General features: G+C 39.9%; 1 protein-coding gene and 1 long non-coding RNA gene across 2 annotated transcripts in view; both read right to left on the minus strand.

The window, feature by feature from the left end:
* The window catches only part of SPSB4 (splA/ryanodine receptor domain and SOCS box containing 4), a 186,034-nt gene extending 183,931 nt beyond the window's left edge, over window positions 1-2,103 (minus strand). Inside the window, exons 1-3 of the mRNA XM_074592560.1 lie at window positions 1,950-2,103; window positions 1,006-1,139; window positions 273-345 (exon numbers count right to left, since the gene is read on the minus strand). Of these exons, the coding sequence (XP_074448661.1) occupies window positions 273-345; window positions 1,006-1,037 (105 nt within the window). The 5' untranslated portion in view covers window positions 1,038-1,139; window positions 1,950-2,103. The remainder of the gene's footprint in view (window positions 1-272; window positions 346-1,005; window positions 1,140-1,949) is intronic.
* Window positions 2,104-3,654: 1,551 nt separating this feature from the next.
* LOC141744452 (uncharacterized) lies at window positions 3,655-11,789 on the minus strand. Its single transcript, XR_012587456.1, has 4 exons — window positions 11,670-11,789; window positions 9,253-11,572; window positions 5,498-5,600; window positions 3,655-4,332 (listed from the first exon to the last, which is right to left on the minus strand). It is a non-coding gene; the product is annotated as an uncharacterized LOC141744452 (long non-coding RNA).
* Between the last annotated feature and the right edge of the window lie 8,279 nt (window positions 11,790-20,068).

Raw genomic sequence — 20,068 nt, forward strand, 5'->3', positions numbered from 1 at the left:
AGCTATTGAAATAATGTTCTTTCAACTGATTAAAATATATTGTTTGTATGGGATAGAAGTTATAGGAAGAGGAACATATAGTATAATTAGAAAAAACAGTGGAGCAGAACAGAATAGTCTGCTGACAAATCTGTAGACTGGGAAGCACACACCAGAGAAACGTTTGGATTATGGAGCAGTAACACCAACAGGATCTCTGCAGCACAATTGCCTACTCTCAAGAAATGAGATTAAGAAAATTAATTTGCTCAAATGCATAGTTAATGAAATACCTGATGCCTCTTAGTGAAATCTTCCCGGTAGATTCTGCACAGAGTTACAGGATCAGCTAACTTCCATTTTCCTCTGGTAGGTAGAATCATTCAGATAATAAACATTAACTCAAAATAAAGACAAAATAAGTAAGATAAGAGTACTTATTATGAATAGCTTGTGAATGACTCAATATTTAACACTAAAAATAGAATGTTTAACTATTCTTTACCATCCTACAATGTTTCAGCCATATGGTTTCAACAGCTCAGACCAATAGAGGTAGCTATGTGCAACAGAGGCCATCCGTGTTCAGTGCTTCAGAGTCAGGTATCACGCTCAAATTATGCTTATTTTTAGAAAATTAGATTCCAATTATAAGATTTCATCTGAAGCTTGACTTGTAAAGCCTTGTAACACAGTTCTAAAAAAACACCTCCTGTGAAAAGTGCTGAATTTTAAACACAGTGGAGGGAATTTACTGGACTCCAAGGCCTTTCAAAACTTTTCAGATATTTCAAAATAAATTTTAAATATCTAAGTTTACTTTTCAAGTGAAATCCACTCCTGCATCATTCCCAATATAGCCAGCTAAGTCCACAGAAAAGATGAAGATGTGAGGAATATTTTAACTCTTAACTAAACTTATGTTATAACTTTTCCAGTTTTTGACAAACTTTAAAAAGCACAGTAGATGTTCATGGTGGAGGGACAGGCAGTCCAAGTATATTGATGAATAAGTATACATCTCACCTTCTTTTCAGACCTGAAAGGAATCGTTCCATTATTTTTTTTCCTCTTGCAAATCAATGGAGAGGACTGAAAAGCTCAAAATTAATGATTTCTTTCGTACTGTGTAAGTGCTAAGTTAGGAAGTACACATCATCCTGAGAAGCAGCGAAACATAATTTAATGATGGTTCTTTGAAGAGAAGTTCCTTAATGAGGAAGCGAGCTCAGAAACTGAGCTGCTGCTTGAATTGTGAAAGAAATACTAGATTTCATTTTTACTGTATATATCATCTTTACTGATGGTTATCCACAACCAGGTGCTGACTTTAACTTTTTCTAATCTCATCACAGCAGGAGAAAATAATCATAATCTTGCCATAACTTCTTTTTTTACTCAACAGCCAGTCACGGAACCCCCCTCCCCCATTCAATTTCTTCAGCGAAGCTAATAAAATAGAGATTTTTTCCTTTCCCAGGCAGTACAGATGATCAGAAAGAGACCAACAATGGAGAAAATGCCCTCAGCAAAATGGGGCTGGAGAAATTCTGTTCCTAGTTGCTGACAAACTGCAAGTTAAATTTGTCATTTCATTCCAAAACCCTCCAGTCATAAAGTATTTTTCAGTACTTTATTTGAAAGCTGTTAATTAAAAAAAAAAAGAAAAGAAAAAGTTAAATGCACAAATGGACAAGGCATACTGAACAATTTAAGATTCATGCTGATTTTTAAATTAGGTTCTATTAATTTGATAGCTTTCTGTGAATTACTGGGCTTTATCCTATTTTGAGTTTTGTTTGGTTTTTTTCCCCCAAGCCGATATTTTCTTTTGCAAGCAACCGAAGGCGAGAAGATGCTTGGAGTGGCACTTGGTTGCTCTGATAGCTTTCAGCACAGCACTAGCTTAATGCAGAAAGTGGCTTCCACATTGCTAGATATTCTAACAATTCTCCTCTTGCAAATTTTACCCTTCAGGTTCTGGGGGCAATCCAGGCTGAATGACCCAACAGGAACAGGCCACAAAGCAACTGACTCAACTCATGGAATTCCACAGTATCTTCATATTAGACAACGTCTGTATGGAAGAGAAGGAGAAGCTACCTGTGAAAGCAGGTAGCCACGTTTACACACCATTTTTATGATTCTGCAGCCTACTAAGCACCTGTTGGGGCCAGATTCTTCACAAGTGATTTTAAAATGCTATTAACAAGCACTCAATACAGGTAATTATTTATCCTCTGCTTTCAGAAGGTAACTATCAGTTCTGTAACAGTGCTTTCCCGGGTTATTAATATGAGGAAGATAAAGATGATTACATAGACATCTCTCCTTTCATGCTGAACTCCCCGTTTCATCTCTGTTTTGTTAAATACAGCCTTTGATTACATAGAAAAGTAATTATCAAAAGTGTCACAGACATGCTAAAAATAATTTCTTAGCACACAATAGATGGGGAAGTAGGTTAATTTGTCTAGTCAAGATCTCGCTTGCTTTTCGTCTAAAGTGCAGACCTACTTCATTTGAAATGCATGTTTCCTTCCCTTCTATTGTAGGTTTCACCTGAAAAATTGTGTCATAGTTCCAGCCTTTATAATAAAGATAGGCACAAAGCTTTGTACATCTTTAATTAGCTCTCCTTCCAAATTCAGTTGGTTAAAAAGCATGAGGAAAATCTGAATGTGCCCTGGTCTGACTTTGGCTGAACAGAGTCGGTGCTTTTAGAGCGACCCCTCGGAGTTCCACCCCTCGGAGAGTCTGGCCTCAGCTGAGCTCGTGTACGCACTTCACACATCCAGAGTGATTCCCAATGATACTCTGCAAGCAGCCAGATCAAACATAGCATTCGTTTTACTTTTTTCCCAATACAAACACTCCCTGCTAACTTCCTGGGGCATGCCAGACATAGACCAACCAGGAAAATGACATAAGCCCGTTAAACTCCTACATTAACATGACTACGTGATGTGTTTGCTTCAACTCCCAATAAACCAAATAAAGCAACTTAAAGCATGTCCAACTACAATTCCTGTCAAAAGTATCCAGGATGCTGGGATATAATGCTGTTAATTCAGTTGAGAGACAAGGACAAAACATGATTGTGCTGGGCTGGAAAATTGGAATCACAAGGTTTCTTTCTGGTTTTATTTGAGAAAGAGAGGCTAAAAGGATGTATTTGCTCTACTAGATTGCCTAGGTAATTGTCCTTGCCCAATCCCACATTAAAAATTCATGCAGAAATGTAAGAGTTACTAATTATAACCCCTGAATAATGAGAGTCAAGAAAATGAAACGACTGATGCTTAAGTAGGTTTAACAGGTAAAGTGGACATTCTGAATCATTTGGCTGATCAAGAATGCATCTGAAGAAGAATAAACCTCAGTTCAAAATATTCAAACACCTTCAAACTATTGCCTGGCAGGGACCCAGCAACACTATGCACTGGATGGTTACCAGTACATTTTTTAATGTGTGTGTGAATGAACATCATCTAATTCTCAGTTGTCAATGAAATATTTATTCTTCCTTTAAAACTGGACATAACAACAGCAGTTGCAAAGCAGATACTGTCAAATTCAGAGCTTTTTAAATGGCGACCGCCGTACATATAAATTGAAAAAAACAACTCGTGAACTTTCATATTACCCCAATGAAATCAGTACTAATATCCCCTTTCTCAGTTCCAACAGTGGAAGAGAGTGTTGGAACAAACCAATTAACTGTGTTTGAGGAAAGCAAGGGTGTGGATTCTCGCCATTATTGCCTGAGAGTCAGAGAAGCCAGGCTGAGAGCTGATGAAATAAACAGAAGATATGGTAGAGAGTGTTTTGTTACTGGGGGGACTTGCCTGTGGGACTGGTGCACCTTCTGGAGATTGGTTGGTTCCTAGCATCTGTTAGGAGAGCACCGGCCGATGCAACCAGAACAGTGATGAGTTCCAGTGGTTCCTTCTGGATGTGGAGTGTCGTCCATGCATGTGTCACCTGCAGATGTAAAGGGCAAGAGTCCACCCAAGCCCAGAGATGGGCAGGCCCTTGGAAAAACGTCCCTCACCTGCAGGGGCAAGAATATCCAAAGGAATGAAGTGGCTTGCATCTTCTCTGGCACATGCCTCTTTTCAGCAGGGGTTTGGCGTTGGCTTTCAAGTCTGCTCTGAGGCTTAAATTCACACCTCTGAAGTAAGACACTGGACATACTCCAGGCTGAATTTGCTTTCAGATTAGATTACTGCAATGTACTTTACAGAAGGTGTCGATACCTTCTTGTCAGAAGTTACACATGGTATCATTAGGTTATTTCTTAGGTTGAGTATTTTTCTGGGAGGAAATTAAATTGCTATTCCTTTGTCTACTCTGTTAAGAATGAAAAAAAAAGATTAGGGTGTTAATATTAACCTAAAAACATTAAATGGCCTAAAAGCTACGTACTTCTACTGTTACAACTGAAGATGTAACTTCAAGTTTGGACTTGAGTCCAAACACACAAAATGAAGATGAAAACAGCTTTTTCTTAATCAATTATTAGCTTTGTCACTTCCTCTTCCATTGATCTAAACCAGCGCTCATTTATAAACTTTCATGCTGCTGAATCTATTTCCTTACTCTGGCCCTCTAGTGACAGAGCAGAATAATTTAGCATATTTTCTTCAGCTGAATTACTAAATTATATATACGCTGTGCAAAAGGTGGCTACAGTAATACTTTCAGCAGCAGTTCTCAAAGATGCCAAAGAGGAGCTTGGACTGATCCTTAAAAAAAGACTTCTGTTAAAGAACGGGCTGGCAAACCAACTCCAAAGAAATACATATACATAAAAGAAAACGGTTACTCATTCACATGTGCATATTAAAGATGGAAAGATTCTGATCCCTACATAAGGGTTCACAAATTCTTGTACAGAAACAAAGTTGAAAAAAACAAACAATTTTCATCGTACAATAACCCTGTTCTGCCTGATTTGTGTTAACTGCTATATGTTAGACAAGATTTTGCCTTACACAGATATCTATAATCATTAGAAATATTTCAGGATAAGGCTTTTTCCATATAAGTGATTTATAGCATTTATATGCTAATTGAGAAAACTGAGCATAAATTTGAATAATAAAGTTAAATAGCATTTCCACTATTAAACTATTGACTGTGGGCAGCAATTCATTTTTTACTTAGGACTCATCAGTAATTGAAGGACTTTTTTTTATTACTACAATAAAATATATTAAGCAATATCTATTAAGTTGATAATCTAAAAAATCATTTAAACTCTGGTTCTAGGTATGTGAAAATTATTCCAAGAAGTAGATTTAGTGTTTTGCTTTGCATTGAGTTTGTAGAATTAATGTCACAAAGTACTCTTAGAGAGCTGAGTAAAGTCAGGTTTCCAGTCCTCTTTGGAGATTCATTGACCTAAGCCCTGGTGCACTTCAGGAACCACAGAACCCCACGGGGAAACTGAAGTATGGCTATATATAAGGAAATACTTGCACAGCAGTGATACAAACAGCCTGAACTCCAGCACCTTGGCTGCGTGATGCACTTCAAGAATTCATTCATATGCTTTTAAGTTCACCACTGTTCCTTCCTCGGTTCTCACAATGAGGCCTCCCAGGCCTTAGAGTAACCTGAGAAATAAAGGGAATATCAGTTGAATGCAACCCACCCCCACAAACTCATCCTCATTTTATCAGGCAAAACTCTGCTAATAATGCCAACAGAAACACAACAGATAGATAACTTTAATAAGGTCAGCATCTCACCCCAACGTATACTTGCTTTAAGAGCTGTCTGGTGGCAAATTACTTTTTGATATTTCTGGCATTTCTCCTGTTGTGTCTGTTCCAGAACTACTATGCAGTGTTCTGTACTATTCACTTTACCTGCCTTGTTCCTACCTTTTGTCAGAGAAACACTCTGGTTTTGCAGTAACAGAAGGGTCTGGAGCTTTAATGTCTCCAAATCTTTAATGAGCAATTCATTCTGGACACCTTTCTGCTGTAAATGACTAAACAGCTTTAGGATTCAAACATGCATACAGTAAGATCTCAGTTTACCAGTGTATTTCCTAATATTTACTATTTTGCAACTATTTCTGTCAGTACCATCACTCTTGTTCACTGAGGTAGTTAGACACACATTTATGTTAAATACAGCATACCCAGGTAGTGTTCAGTCTGTGTCTGAAAGCTTTAGAAGAGGCAAATACAAAAGCAGAAGCAGAAGAAAATCACCGAACAGCTTACATGTAACTGTCAGCTGAGGTGTTTGTCCAGCTCTGCTAGGTTTCTGCTTCCATGGAAGTCAGAGACTCAGGAGCTTATCCTACAGGCTTTGAGCAGACGGTCGCAGTCAGCAGCCCAGCTGCTGCTGCCCAGCGTCCTTCCTATGCTCCTGGTGGGACAATTCTCATTTCATACCCCATCAGCATCTTGCTACAGTGTCTGCCCAGACAGGACAGAACCGTAACAGAAAAAGAGAAAATATATTAGTGCATTATGTGGGCAAGGAATCATAATGCAAATTATTAGAGGTCAGGAAGAATGGCAAACCTAGAGAAGTGCACAACTTCAGTTAAATTTATAATGCAGATAACAGTGTACCACAGAAAAATCTGAACTAACTTTAAACGAGCTATATAAATGGGTTTAGGTCCCTTTAAGTATTTTAAGAATGTAAGATGCCTTGAAATTAAAGCTCTAAAGCATCCGCTGCATGTTCTCCAAACTGCTGTTTCCAGTTTTATCAGGTACAGAAAAAGTGTTAATACACGCCAGATGAGAAATGCTAGTTAAATCAATGAAAAGATGTGTAAAGTGGACAAATCCATGGTGCCAATTCCAGCTTTCAACTGAGAGGGGGCCATATAGTCCAGGTCTCCAAACGGCCTGATGTTCTGTTTCCCGAAAACATCAAGTCTTGGAGCGAGTCCAAAGGGTGCCCCAGCTGAACCAGAACTCTCTTCATTACGGCTTGGCAAACTCTGAGACAATACCTGAGCCAGATGAGAAATCCCTCTCATCTGTTAAAAAAAAGGGGTGAGGGGAGACACTATCTACAGTGTTCCTATCTCCCTATTGCTTGTCCCAGGAGAGGCTCAGTGCCATCTCGGGAGACCTCAGCAGCAATGTGATGCCACTAGAAGACATTGCAAGTTATGTGATGGACTTCCACGGGCAGGCACAGCTGTGATTTACCCAATCCACTCACACAGGGGATAAGTGGAAAGGATAACACATGCTTCTAATACCTAGTTCACAAGTGCCAGACCTAAGCCTATGCATCAGTATCTAACCCATGTGGATGTGAGGCGTGTTGGGGTACAGGCACGCTCTCTTGGGCTTAGAAGCAAAAGGCTGCTCAGTTGTGTGCATCAAGCAGGTGCCCAACTGTTCCAATTGGAGTCCACATAAAACCTGCAGTTTTCATGAATACCCAAAGTCTTGACACAGTTACTTCCTTAATCCTTTCCTCCCTCACTATCTACCCCCAAAAAAATTTAGGAAAGAAATTAAGGTATTAAGTATTATAGATTATATATTTACTAAATAAGCATAATTTAAAAAGAAAGTATAACCATGAAAACAGCTGGCTTCAACTAGACTTATGCACGCTTCCTCTGAGGCAACTTGTAGGGGTTACTCAGCTACTTATATCGTGTAGTTTGGCTCCATTCATACATCTCACTTCTGTGAAGATGGGGGACACATTAAATGCATTTGATCATCAAGTTTTAAGTACCATTTCAAAAAATTGGGCAGTGCTCTGAGGGTGTCATAAAAGAAAGCTCCTAGAGTGAAGTAGCTGCTGCTGAACAGCTTTCAGAACAAGAAGAATTTGCTGCTTCTGTTTTTTGGATTCTCAGAGCACAGTGTGCTGCTTTAGTTCTTGAATGTCAACAAGAGGAAAACCAAAATTATTATATAAAAGCCTGCAGGGTGGATACACATGATCATTAAAGTGTTTAGTTTTTCAAAGCGGGGCTTTTTAAAGATGCCAATTTAAGAAACTGAATTCTGCAACCTGTTATTGCACAGAGCACTGAAATGGAACAGGGAGAAACTGAAGCGTGAACAGGGAGGCAGCTGAAGGTGACCTTAAGGAAAACCAGAAAGGACTGCGTTGCTAGGCAGGGACCTCCTTATCAGTGCATTTCTTTCTGCTGTACCGGGCACATTTTCAACAGCCTACAGAACAAGACCACCGCAGGAAAATTATGGTAGAAACACACAATTATCTGGTAAATGACCACATTTTCTACATAATCACATGCCGGTGGCAGTACCATGAACATAGATGGCTCTTTCCAGCCTCTTGCAGGCAACTGACCTATTTATTTCTTAAAGGGGAATAGGAGATGCAAACACTTCGGTTTGATTCACAGGCAAAGTCACTTTCTAAGACATGGGAAAAAACAACAGGGACATTATCTAACAACATTATTTTCTGTTTTTCCTGCTTTTCTAGAGTGTCATCTGACAGCACGAGTTGTCTGACAGCATTTGAGCAAAGCAGAATTACAGAAAATGAAACGCAGAAATCCTGAGGTGCGTCAGACTAGTCAGTCTATGGATGTTACACTGGGTGACAAAGCATCTCTCTCAGATACCTGCAAATAGTGCCCTGATTTCATTTCCTAATTTAATCCATCACTGACACTGTATCTTTCAAAGAAGCAAGCACTTCTCTTGTTGTACACTTTCAGTTTTTCTTTGCTTAGGATTCTCCCATGCAATAGAGATATTTTACAGCGCTGTAAATGTATAAAGATGTTTTAGAGTTGAAAAATATTACACTTTACACCATTTAAAATTTCCCTTTATATCACAAAAAAGGATTAATGTTAGTCAGCATTAATATTTCCCCCATTAAAAACATGTTTCATTTGTGAGACAAATTCTCTCATTATCATTTGACAAATTTTAAAAACCATTTAAGGAAGAAGTGGGGAGACAGTTACAAAAAATCCCAGAACTGAGCTCTTCAGGATACAGGCTTTCTGTTTGTTCCTTTAGTGGCCAACTAAATGTGACATCAATCATTGCCACAGTACAAATTATAATACCAATTGCAGAAAGGTAAAACAGTACTTATTCCCTGGTTTGAGTCCTATCTTACTATATATTGCTAGAGATACCTCTTTCACCAGGGAAGTTTTAATGTTTACTTTTTTCCCCTATTATCTCTATATAAAAGTAGAGAGCTGAGCCCACGTCTAGTATGACCGGTATATATAAACTTACTGACCATGATTTGTAGATGGATGGAATACATTCTTACCTTCATTTTAGCATAAATCCAGTGAGGTTATGAGAACTTCCACACCAGTTGCATGGGGAGCCAGAAAAGAGAAATCAAGATGCCTCTTACGACAATAGCCATGGTGACCTTGTTCTTACAACACTATTTGCATGTTCGTTGTGTGCTACTGATCTCTATTCATATGTACCTTTCTGTGGCGAGAAAGGAGTAAAAGAGATATATATTGAAAGTTTGCTTAATGCTTTGATGAATCCATCTGGAAACCTTGATAGCTATTAAGCCATCAATAATGTGCTATCACTGAGGAAATCAGAGGGCAAATTTGTTTCTCTCTCATGCAACTGAGAGGAGGATTCTTGGAGATAAACTAGTTGTTAAACTAGTAAACTGGACGCAAAAGAACTACAAGTATGTATTTCTGTAAGAAGGACTGCTGTGGTACTGTTTCTATACAGTCTGATTTTCTCAATAGCAAACCTGATTCTAGAATATTCTTCAAATGCATAAAAACATGCAAACAAATGTGTTTGAACTCCTCCTCTCAAATGACAGCATAGCTGCCTTTCAGAAAGTAAGGCAGACTATTTTTGATGGAACATGAGCTCATCTGTGAGTCTTTGGGAAAGAGGTGCAAAAGCGCCAAATTTCCAGTCCAAGGCTGATACATGACAGACTCAGCCATTCACAGGCATCATGTTTCTTCTTTTCTGCTCTTTTCTCCTTGAAACCATATGCAGGGCTGCTGTTTTCAGATTAGCACAGCTATTTTGTTTCCATGACTTTGCAAAAGCTTTTTCATTTTCAACTGTGGGAACCGAAGCAAAGAGCTGTACTTGTCATTTGTTCGCAGATTTTTTTGCGTAACAAGTGCTTTCTGCATTATTTCAGCTGTTACTCAAGATTAATCATTGTTAAACCAGATGAACATTTAGGGAAGTTTCCCCTAGTCTAATGCAACGAAGATGGGCAGAAATTCAGGGGATTAGACAAAAAAAAAAAGCAGCAACTCCTTGATAGTCTGAAGACACTGCTTTTCTGACTAAGTGCTGAAAAAGCATTTAAGGAATCGTTACCATTAAAGCCAGTAAACTAAAAGCCTGGAAAACAAAAGTTTCTTCTGCTGAAAGACATTTGTTATTATCATGCCAACAGCACCATCTTACTGGTGCATTTAATACTGTAACATTCAGCTCCATAGGATAGCTACTGGAGTAGTAAGTATGACAGCCCTAAGTCACCTACGGAGACATCTGAATACCCAGTGTTACCCAGTCGTAACTCACAGTGATGCCAGTTTTCCTGGTGAGTCGCAGAGCTAATGAAGTTTGCTTTCCTAAACATTCATCTCCCATGACTGATCGGAGCTTTAATGGAAGCGGTGGCTGAGATCTCACTCCCTGGTGGCTTCTCTGATGCCTAGTAATGTGCAAACTCAAGCTGTAGTGTTCCCCTCTCTAAGGGCACTTCATTGAGATTCTTTGCCCAAACACCATCTATTTTGAAGGAACTTGTTTGACCATAATTCTCACTGTTGCCTCAGACAAATTTGACTGAAATTAGCCAACAGGGAGAGAAAGAGATTGGTAGAGGTCATTTGAGGGACAGAGGATAGACACTGTCAAGGATAATGGGAATTCATTACTCTTTTCCTTCAGAAGCCAGGCTAAAAGCAGCAGAAAGCAGGACAATTTCTCTAGCATCATGGACAACAATATCCAACGTGCACTGTTTCATTTTCTCTTGATTTGCTCTCAGCCAAATACTGTCAGCTTGACTGCGTCAGTTAGTTCTACAACAAAATGAGGACCAACATCCAGACATTAGTCAGTGGCTCTACACAACAAAGTCTCATGCTTTCCAAGATACCACTGGCAGTGTTAATTACTATTAACACACATTCTTTTCCAGTTATTTAGCAGGTTAAAAGATTGCCTGCCTCTGTTTAGACAAGAATATTGGTGGCTTTATTATTGCTTCCCTGACGTAACTGTTATTCAGGCCCATGAAATGCACATTTATGCGGTTTACTATTTGTGTTGCTGAAACCAGTGCCTCTGTATGTACATACATCTAAGGATACTGCTTGAAGATAAATGCTCTTTTTTTAAATCTAGCTGCTCAAGTGAGCCTGATGCTTTGGTTGCACAGACATTTCCCTCTCTACCAGTGAATGAGGAAGACTTGGAGAGGGGCACCTGGAACAAGAGTGTCCCAGGAGGGATGTCTCTGGTTATCTAACATATCAGCTGGCAAGTTTTGAAGGCAAGAAAATTAAACCGTTTAAGGGTTTGATGATTCTTCTTCTTTCTGAGGTCACAGTGCGCTTGCTGTTTGTCAGCTGCAATGAAAAAAAAAGGAGAAGTAAAAACATCCTATGGAGGGAGCACATAGTTCACGCGCTACAGAGAAGTATTGCCATATCACTCCCCACTTACCTGGTAGGCTGGGCCTGGTAACCAAGTGGCCAGTTTTCAGAGTTCTTTAATAGGCAGTTTAATGCTTAAACTCAATGCTAGTCATCAACTGATGGAGACAAGAGGTCTCATCCTAGGCTGCAAAGATCATATGAAATAAAGCAAAACCTTAATCCTTACAGACATTTCTGCCTTAAATTCCTAGCCCTTAGTCAAACCTAACGCTAGCCACTGATAAAGCCATGTCACTGTTACTGAGGGAAAACAGGGACCCTGCTGACTCCAGCTGTTGCTCTTAATCTCTGAGCCAAATAGAATTGAGCAAAAAAAGTAGCAAAAGCTTTCAGTCCTTTTCTGAAACTAACTTTCAATCAACCTTATTTGGAAATAAAAGCACGTAGCCACTTCTTTCATCAAAGACGAATGGTGCTGACATCAGCCCTCATCCTGGGTCTTCAAGCCCATCTGAGACTGGGCTAATTGTTCATTCATTTTTAAAAGCCAAACCCTACCCATCCACATTCCCAGGTGACCAATACCTACAGTGAAACTATGACGTAAAGCACAGGCTTAATACCATGGCTTATTCTACACTAAAGATTCATCTGCAACCTAGGAGGTTCTACCCTTTTAATCCTAAATCCTAACCCTTACAGTAGCCCTAGCAACTACACAGACAACCAATATCTCCCTGAAATTCAATGTAAACTGGCACCATCCCCTAAATTTATGGAAGATTATAATCCAGTAAAACTGAAATTCTTAAAAATGCTTTTGGAGAAGAAAAAACAGCACTGACCGAACTCCAGACCTAAACCTAAGGTAGGACCTATCACGACATCATCTACTCATCCTAGCACAGAACTCTGCACACAATCCAGCCAGACTCCTGTGCTGCGTATCTCTATGCCGTGAAACTGCAACCAAACAATAAGAAGTCAGCTAATACCAGAGGTAAATTTAAGTGTAAGTAAGTCATGGGTGCATGCTGGTACAGACAAGTTAGACGTCTGAGACACAGAGAATGCAACACAGGCTGCAGATTTTCAGTCCTTTTCTGAAAGTCTATTCTAAACTCCAGCTTTAAATCTAAACAAAGACATTATCAAGGATACATTTTCATGAAAGAATGCACACAGAAATGAAACATTCTGACATCTTCCCTGCAAAAATGCTCTCTGTGTGATGCACTGTCATTCCAAAGATATAATTCCCATTCAGTTCAGAAGGAGTTTTCAATCTGTACAAATGTATTTTTCTTGGCTAAGACAATGCACAAGCTTTGTAAGTGAAAATCAATGTGGATAATTCTAAAAAGTAAAATAGCTACAGTTAATTTAACATAAAATGAACCTGAAAATGGTGCCAAACCTCTCAATCACTGGAAATACAGAGAACAAAAATATATATCTATTATGTTAATTAGATAACATACGCCCTTAGTTTTAACATAATCCTCTTTCATCACAATCCACTGCGGTATTGCCAACAGAATAGTTTGAAGTAGCACCATCTGTGTTATCAGCAGGGAAAAAGCCATATGCAAGTTTTCACAGCCCCTTAATGGACCCACTCTGCTCTTGACCTTGATATTTTAGTCTGTGCCACCATCCTAAACTTGGCTCATGTCAGTTTTGGATTATGCTTCAAATTGCATTCAGTTAACTAAAACCTCAAGCGCGTTATCTTTCAATTTTAAGTGATTGTGCTTCAGCACATCAAGATATATCAGATCTTCCGTAAAAACCTCTGCTTGGCACAAGCAAATGCCTCCCAGAAAGCAAGGCTGCCTGAAGAAAGGACTAATTAAGAGACCAGAGAACAAACCGTTGACATAGCTCTCTTTTGAAGGAGCACTGCTTCCTTACAAGTCTTTGCAAAGGAGAACTAAGCTATACTGTATGCCTTCACAAGACTGAACACCCATACACATGTTAAAAAGGCTACAGTGGAAAGATCTGTACCTGCAGTAACTCATTACGTTACCATAACAATTTTAGCAGAGGTTCCTGTTTTGTGATCAGAAGCCAGTTGGTGCCTACAGAGAATGGACAGTCCATAACTCTAAATCTCTTTGCACTATCTTACCTGTAAGATAATCAAGGGAGCGCTGAAAACCAGGCTAAGCACTCCTCCATGTCAGCAACTGCAGTGGAGTGGATTCGCTGGGAGGTCCCGACAGGACAATTTCTTACAATGCAAACCACGCAATTAACAATTTGAAGCCGCCTGCACCAGCACAACCTAGGGCGCTCATGCTCACTCGTTATAACTGATGTGGACAGCAGATACATTTACCTTTAAGTAGAGCACACGTTATCATGTTACCTGGAGGCAGACCTCCATATCTGGCAAATACTACAGCACAAATTTTACACAAAAAGGTGTCAAGGCTACAAAGGGGTTTGATGCAAACCCTGCAGCTATTTCTGCCTTAGGTTGTCTTCCAAGGCCACACCAGGGAGACACTTGTCAAAAGCAAAAACCAAGAGAGCAGAAGAGATGAGTCTAATGCATTGCTTATTGGGCATTTTGTGAACTAACAGGAAGTGCCCTCCCTCTCCAAACATTACTTGTTATATTTACCCGGTAACATACCTATTAATATCCTGCCCCTGACTTAGTCCTATGGATTTTTTTTTAAGACAGTAATCAATACTTGGCTGCATTTTACAATAACACATGCAGTTCACACAATGAAATTCTTGTCATTATCTATCCCCTGCAATTTCTCAACTTTTTAAAAGCACGTTTTATTTTCTGCATTTTCAAACTGGCTTCTATATGTTTGCATTTGCAAACGAAAAGTAAGACTAGCAACTCCACAAGCTTATTGCTGAGCTACAGCAAACAAATGCAAGAATTGAATTGATAGAGTAAAACTCAATATTTTCACGCACTTACTCAGTGCTCAATTGGGAGGAAACAAAAGATTTCCAAGTGCCACAAGTGTCTGAGCCTGACCTGGAAGATTGCTTTGTGCTCTGCGTGTCCAAATTTTATGTTAGCTGTCATTAACAGTGTGAATTGTTGCCCTTAAGAATTAGCATGCATGGAAAAATCTAGGAATTGTGCTGGCCTTGCAGTTGGGAGGCAGGCAGACAGATGGGACACAGTTATGTAGTAAAATGAATGGAAGATAGATTGTCGTTCTTCATTACAAATTTAGGTGCTTCTGTCAGTTTAAGTCACAACTCAGAATGGGGACTATGTTCACAGCAGCTCATCAGGGATACAGTTACGCAAGTACTACTCACACTGATAGGAAATGCCTTGTTATATCTGTAGCTACCCTTTGAACAGTTACTGCCCCAAGATGATGGGTTCTAGCACAAAGAGAGCATCACTGAGCCATATGTTGGTACTGCTCAGAATATTATTTCATTAGTCATCATCCAGGCAGGAGCATCAGCTCAGGGAAACAGATGCTACAAGCTGGAAGAGTGGTGAGAAAACAATGCCAGGCGCTGTGTAGGTCACCAGAAGTGACACCATCTCATAGGCACATCTGCATCTTTATCTTGGCTTCTTAACTGTCCTTGCTCTTATTTCTTCCTAGAGCAAGCAGAGTATCCCAGCTGCAGCAGGAGAACCTTAGGACAGCAAATAAAACAGCTCTGACTTGATTTTACCACAGCTCCTCTGAAAATTATTTTTAGAGTTAAGCCTTCTGAAGAGTGATGAAATGGGCACTTACTGCCTGGTGCACAGACTGTATAATATCCACTGTACAGAGACCTTTTGATTCATTCACTGGCTTGTTAGATATTGACATGACCACTGCAATGGAAAGGTTGTCATGGAGATGCAGAGAAAGAAGGTGACAATTAAACTCCGGTAAGGGACCTGAAAGGACCCAAAGGGAATTTGTCTCTTTTGCATATAACCGATTGCTGTCTCCTCTTCTCAGGTTACACTTGCAGTGGTTTTAGTGAGTGCATCTACACACCCATGCTGATAGAAGTATAGGTGAGGATGCAGATATTTTACTGAGCCAAATTTCCCAATTGCTTAGCTCTACAAGTCACCTCACCTTCCACAAGCTGCATTAAGATCAGAACTTGCACAGAACCTCCTAATGCCAGGAACCTAAGTGGATGCAAGTCTATATGCAAGCACTGATCAACCCCTCTGGGCCAGCCAGCCATACGTAGATGCCTGCAGGACCGTGGTTAAAGACAACTACACACATGGCAGCTCAGCTATTTCTGAAAGCAGCTAAACATTTTTACCACTTCAAGCATTTTCTATTGTTTATCAAAAAGCCTGCGTAGTTCCAGCTGAGAGGATGGATATGGTGACTTGAGAACAAGAGATCAAGACCCCAAGTCTGTGCCACGCTGCCAGGAGGCTTTTATAATGATTTAGGATTGTACTCCGGCTACTGAACGCAAGCTCCTCTCCTGGGTGCTGCGATTGCTTTTGTAATGCCCCTAAAGAGCCAGAATTCCACAGGCTTGGGCAAAGGCCATCTGAATCACCATCATGACACCATAGTTTTGAGACCTGAGCAAGGCACAAAAAGCAGGTGGTGTGTATATGGCCTTTAAAGTTGCCCATTATATATAGTGAAAGTTTCATATAAAAGTTAACTTACCATCTAAATGTCTAACTGGGGTGGTTTTTTCTTCTTTTTTTTCTTTTTCCTTTCATACTGCAATGAGCCCCAACAGAGCATCCCCACTGGAGACAAAGGACTCTTAGAAACATGATTTACAACTTCTATATAGTGGGGGGTCAAACATATTGTGTAAATAAATTGTTCAGAAGCCATAGAACAGGGGTAAATCCAAAACCCTGTGAAACCAACCAAAAAAAACCCTCCTCTTGCCTTTATTAGGACTGGGATTTAGCTCAATCTGACATTCCCTGCCACCCTTTAGACTGCCACTGGATCACTACAATGCGTGAAGTCATCTGAGACCTGAAGGCATCTCCCTGTTTACAGAAATTCAGCATTAAGTAGTTTCTTTTCTCCCCTATCCCTAATGAAATTCTAGCATTTAGAGGACCGCCTCACACATCCATTTGCTGAAATATATCTGTTAAATCCAAGCTTCTACTACAGCTTTGCCAGCTTTTGCTTTCAAATTCTTTAACCACCACCAAAACCCCAACTCTGCCTCTCTTAATTCCATTTTCCAGGATGGCTGTGAAGACATTTATTTCCATAGCCTGTTTTCTGCTAGATTTAGCCAATAAGAACACAGCTATGAAAGATTTGAGATATCTTGAGGTACAATAGTTTAATGCCTCGATTACTGACTGACCAGCTCTGTACACTAAGACTGCCAGGATGACTATGGAGACACAAGCAAAAGCTCTGCCAAAAATCTGACAGACTGATTATTTACTCATTTTTAGAAATGCGTTGTCCTGAGGCCTCAGTTTGAAGATCTCAAACCTTGAGTCTAAGCCCAAGGGGACCTCCGGCTGGCTTTGCTTCTCCACAAAACAAATACAAATGCTTCGTAGTTGTGGAAACAGCTCTATTTCAATAAATTCAGGTTTGCTTTAGCCGAATTGTGGTATTACTTTCAAATGGTAATTGCAAGCTGTCTCTGCACTAAGCATATGTAAGAGATCACTACCTGTTTTGATGAAAACTGAAATTTCTCCTGTCTTCCCCCAGGTGATCTGCTCTTGTTTACAACCATTGCACTTTTGTGCCCTGTTGCCACTGAAATACTGCAGGAGAAGCCTGTAAACACACACGCCTTACACATGTATTCTTCTCATCTGTGATCTCCAGGGAGCCTATAAGCTTAACACAGGGGCCAGTCAGTATGTGGATGCAAGACTCAGAAGAAAAATTCCAGTGTGCAGTGATAATTAAAGCTGGGAATCTGGTCAGCAAGGGTTTCTTGAATTCCTGCACAGAACAGCGTGACTGGCAAGCTTCACCACAGCGCCTCGTGGGGTACCCGTCAGGCATGGATCCCACCAATGCAACACGGGGGAATACATACCGTCAGGAAACCAACTCTCAAATGGCATTTAATCCAACAAATATCCTGTCCATTTTGAGGGAAGCACAATTTAGCACTGAAACAGAAGGATAGCACTATTTACTAAATCAAAGCACTAACATCCTGGATTTTCCTTCACAGCCTCTCAACCAGACTGAAATATGCTTTGTTTGCAAGCGCTGATGAAATCACAGCTCCAGATGGGATAGCTACAAGTTACTGTACCCAAAAAATAAATCTGTACCAAAAAATTTGCTTATTTTTGGATATTGCAACAAGGAGATGTAAATATTTTGTGAATTTACATTGTGATCAGACTGAAGAATTCTCCAGGGGAATCCTACCTGCGCTGACACCAACAGCAAGTTTCCCACTGACTCAAATGGAGAGAATGCCAACCTTTATTTAGTAATAGTACACAGAAAGTGGCACTGAGTTGGTGGGGTGCTCTGCGTTAGGTTTTTAAACTACCTGCTTCACCCTGATATCTGAACACCTATGAACCGCACCTGAATTCCACTGTTTGTCCTCTTAACACTTGTTTAAAAAAAGCCTTTTTAAAGATGATGGTCAAAGATAAAACTACTTGCCAGCCATCTTACAGGGCCTGTAATGGTTTACAACAGCAGGGAACTGAAGGCAAATCTCTCAAATCTTTGGCAAACAACTTCACAACCACCTTATTTTGTATCACTAAATTGCAAGGACAAGGTGTCACATATTCATTTTGGTTTCTGGATTCTCATACATTAATAAGTTTTTTTTAAATGTCTTTTGTTTGAAGAGTGTGATAAAACCTGATTAAAAATGTATTTACTTCTAGATACAGCAAAGAGATGATGTGCCATTTTCCAAATTTGCTGATGAAGAGAAGGAACAGAAATTTAGTTTCACAAAAGAAAATTTAGTGCAAATCAAACACAGCTCAAGCAGAAAAATAATTTATCAGCTTATGCTCCTAATGAGAAAAGAAAAAGAAATGGAAGCACACATTTTTGGCACCGTAACAACATTAGCTAGAGAACATTAAATAATTAGTTGGCAGTGGTGAGCCTTTGATTCAACTTCTTTGCTATGAATGAGTTTTGCATTGCAAAGCAGGTTTGTAAAATTTAACAGTGTTTTCACACCATAAATTTTCCTCTTATGTTCGGTATCTCAAAATTAGCTGGGCCCGCTGGACTTTAATGCTGTTGCACAGCGGCAAAATAAATTTTTCAAAGACACAAAAGCAAGTTAAACATCCAGCTCCTGACTTTTAGGATGACTTTCAATGGGAGTAAAATATGTAACTACTATTTATGTATGAGAAAGAAAATGTAACATGTATAGTAAAGCACAGCTAAAATATACCCTCCTGCAGGGGCGGTAGCTCTTGCCGTACACCTCAGGAGGTAGGCAGTTCCATCTGGACCATTGAAAGACATTATTACTCCAAATCCCTTCTCAGCTGCTTGCACCATCCCTTGCTTTTGCTGCAGCATGACACCACATATAATCATACTCATGTTCTCCTGAGAAAATGATCAATTTCAAAAACCCGCTAAACAAAAACCCAGTACAGATTATTCTGAATGATTTGTGTTAGAAAGCAGCTTCATCTAGATGCACATGCCAGCACACCTGAGAGGAAAATTGCCTTCAATAGGGAATGGTAACAAGCAGATGGACCATGCTGGAGAATAATCTCTTCAAACTGGCCCAGGAAGCAGCACACCCAAATACGGCTTTGTTTCTGCACAGCTGCTTCCAGGCCAAGGAACACTCAGCTCCAGGAACATCTCTTCCAGGGCCGTCAGAGCTGAGTGCAGAATGGTCAAACACAGCCTCCAAGTCTGAAAACTAGAGAACTGGAGAACGTGAGACACTCATGCAGGAAAAAGAAATCCTCATTCCCTTCAATCTACAGCTCATGCCCCTTCCTTGCTGTGAAGGACACAACCACCCCTACGCCAAGACAGTATCAAAGCTGGATTCACAACTCCCCTTCAGAACAGAATGCCTCATGCAACAAAATTTACACTTTCGTACTTATTATCTGGGTCTACTTTTATGTTCACTTCAGAACCATTTGATTTTCGTGTGGTGTTTTTAGAAAAAGCCTGGTTTTCATTTTACATTGTGGTGACAGTTCTTTACATTATGTCACAAGAAACCAAAAATCTTTCCAGAAGTTCTATTAATAAAAATCCTTACAAGTGATACAGCTGATCAGATAGCTTCACTAAGATTTACGAAGAAAGCCAGCCTTCCAACTAAGATTTGGAAGGAAGCCTATAAATGGTCTAAATACCAATAAATTCAGCTGTTCTCCCTGTCCCTGGAGGTCCATCCCATGAAGCTGTCAAGTTGTACTATCTCAAAACCAGGCACGATGTCTTTCAAATATCTGATTGCTTCTCACTCGCAGTACCTCGACCGCGTACCAATTCACCTTCCTGCACAGCGCAA

Source organism: Larus michahellis, chromosome 6 (genome assembly GCF_964199755.1).
Source record: "Larus michahellis chromosome 6, bLarMic1.1, whole genome shotgun sequence".
In the NCBI taxonomy this organism is placed as follows: domain Eukaryota; kingdom Metazoa; phylum Chordata; class Aves; order Charadriiformes; family Laridae; genus Larus; species Larus michahellis.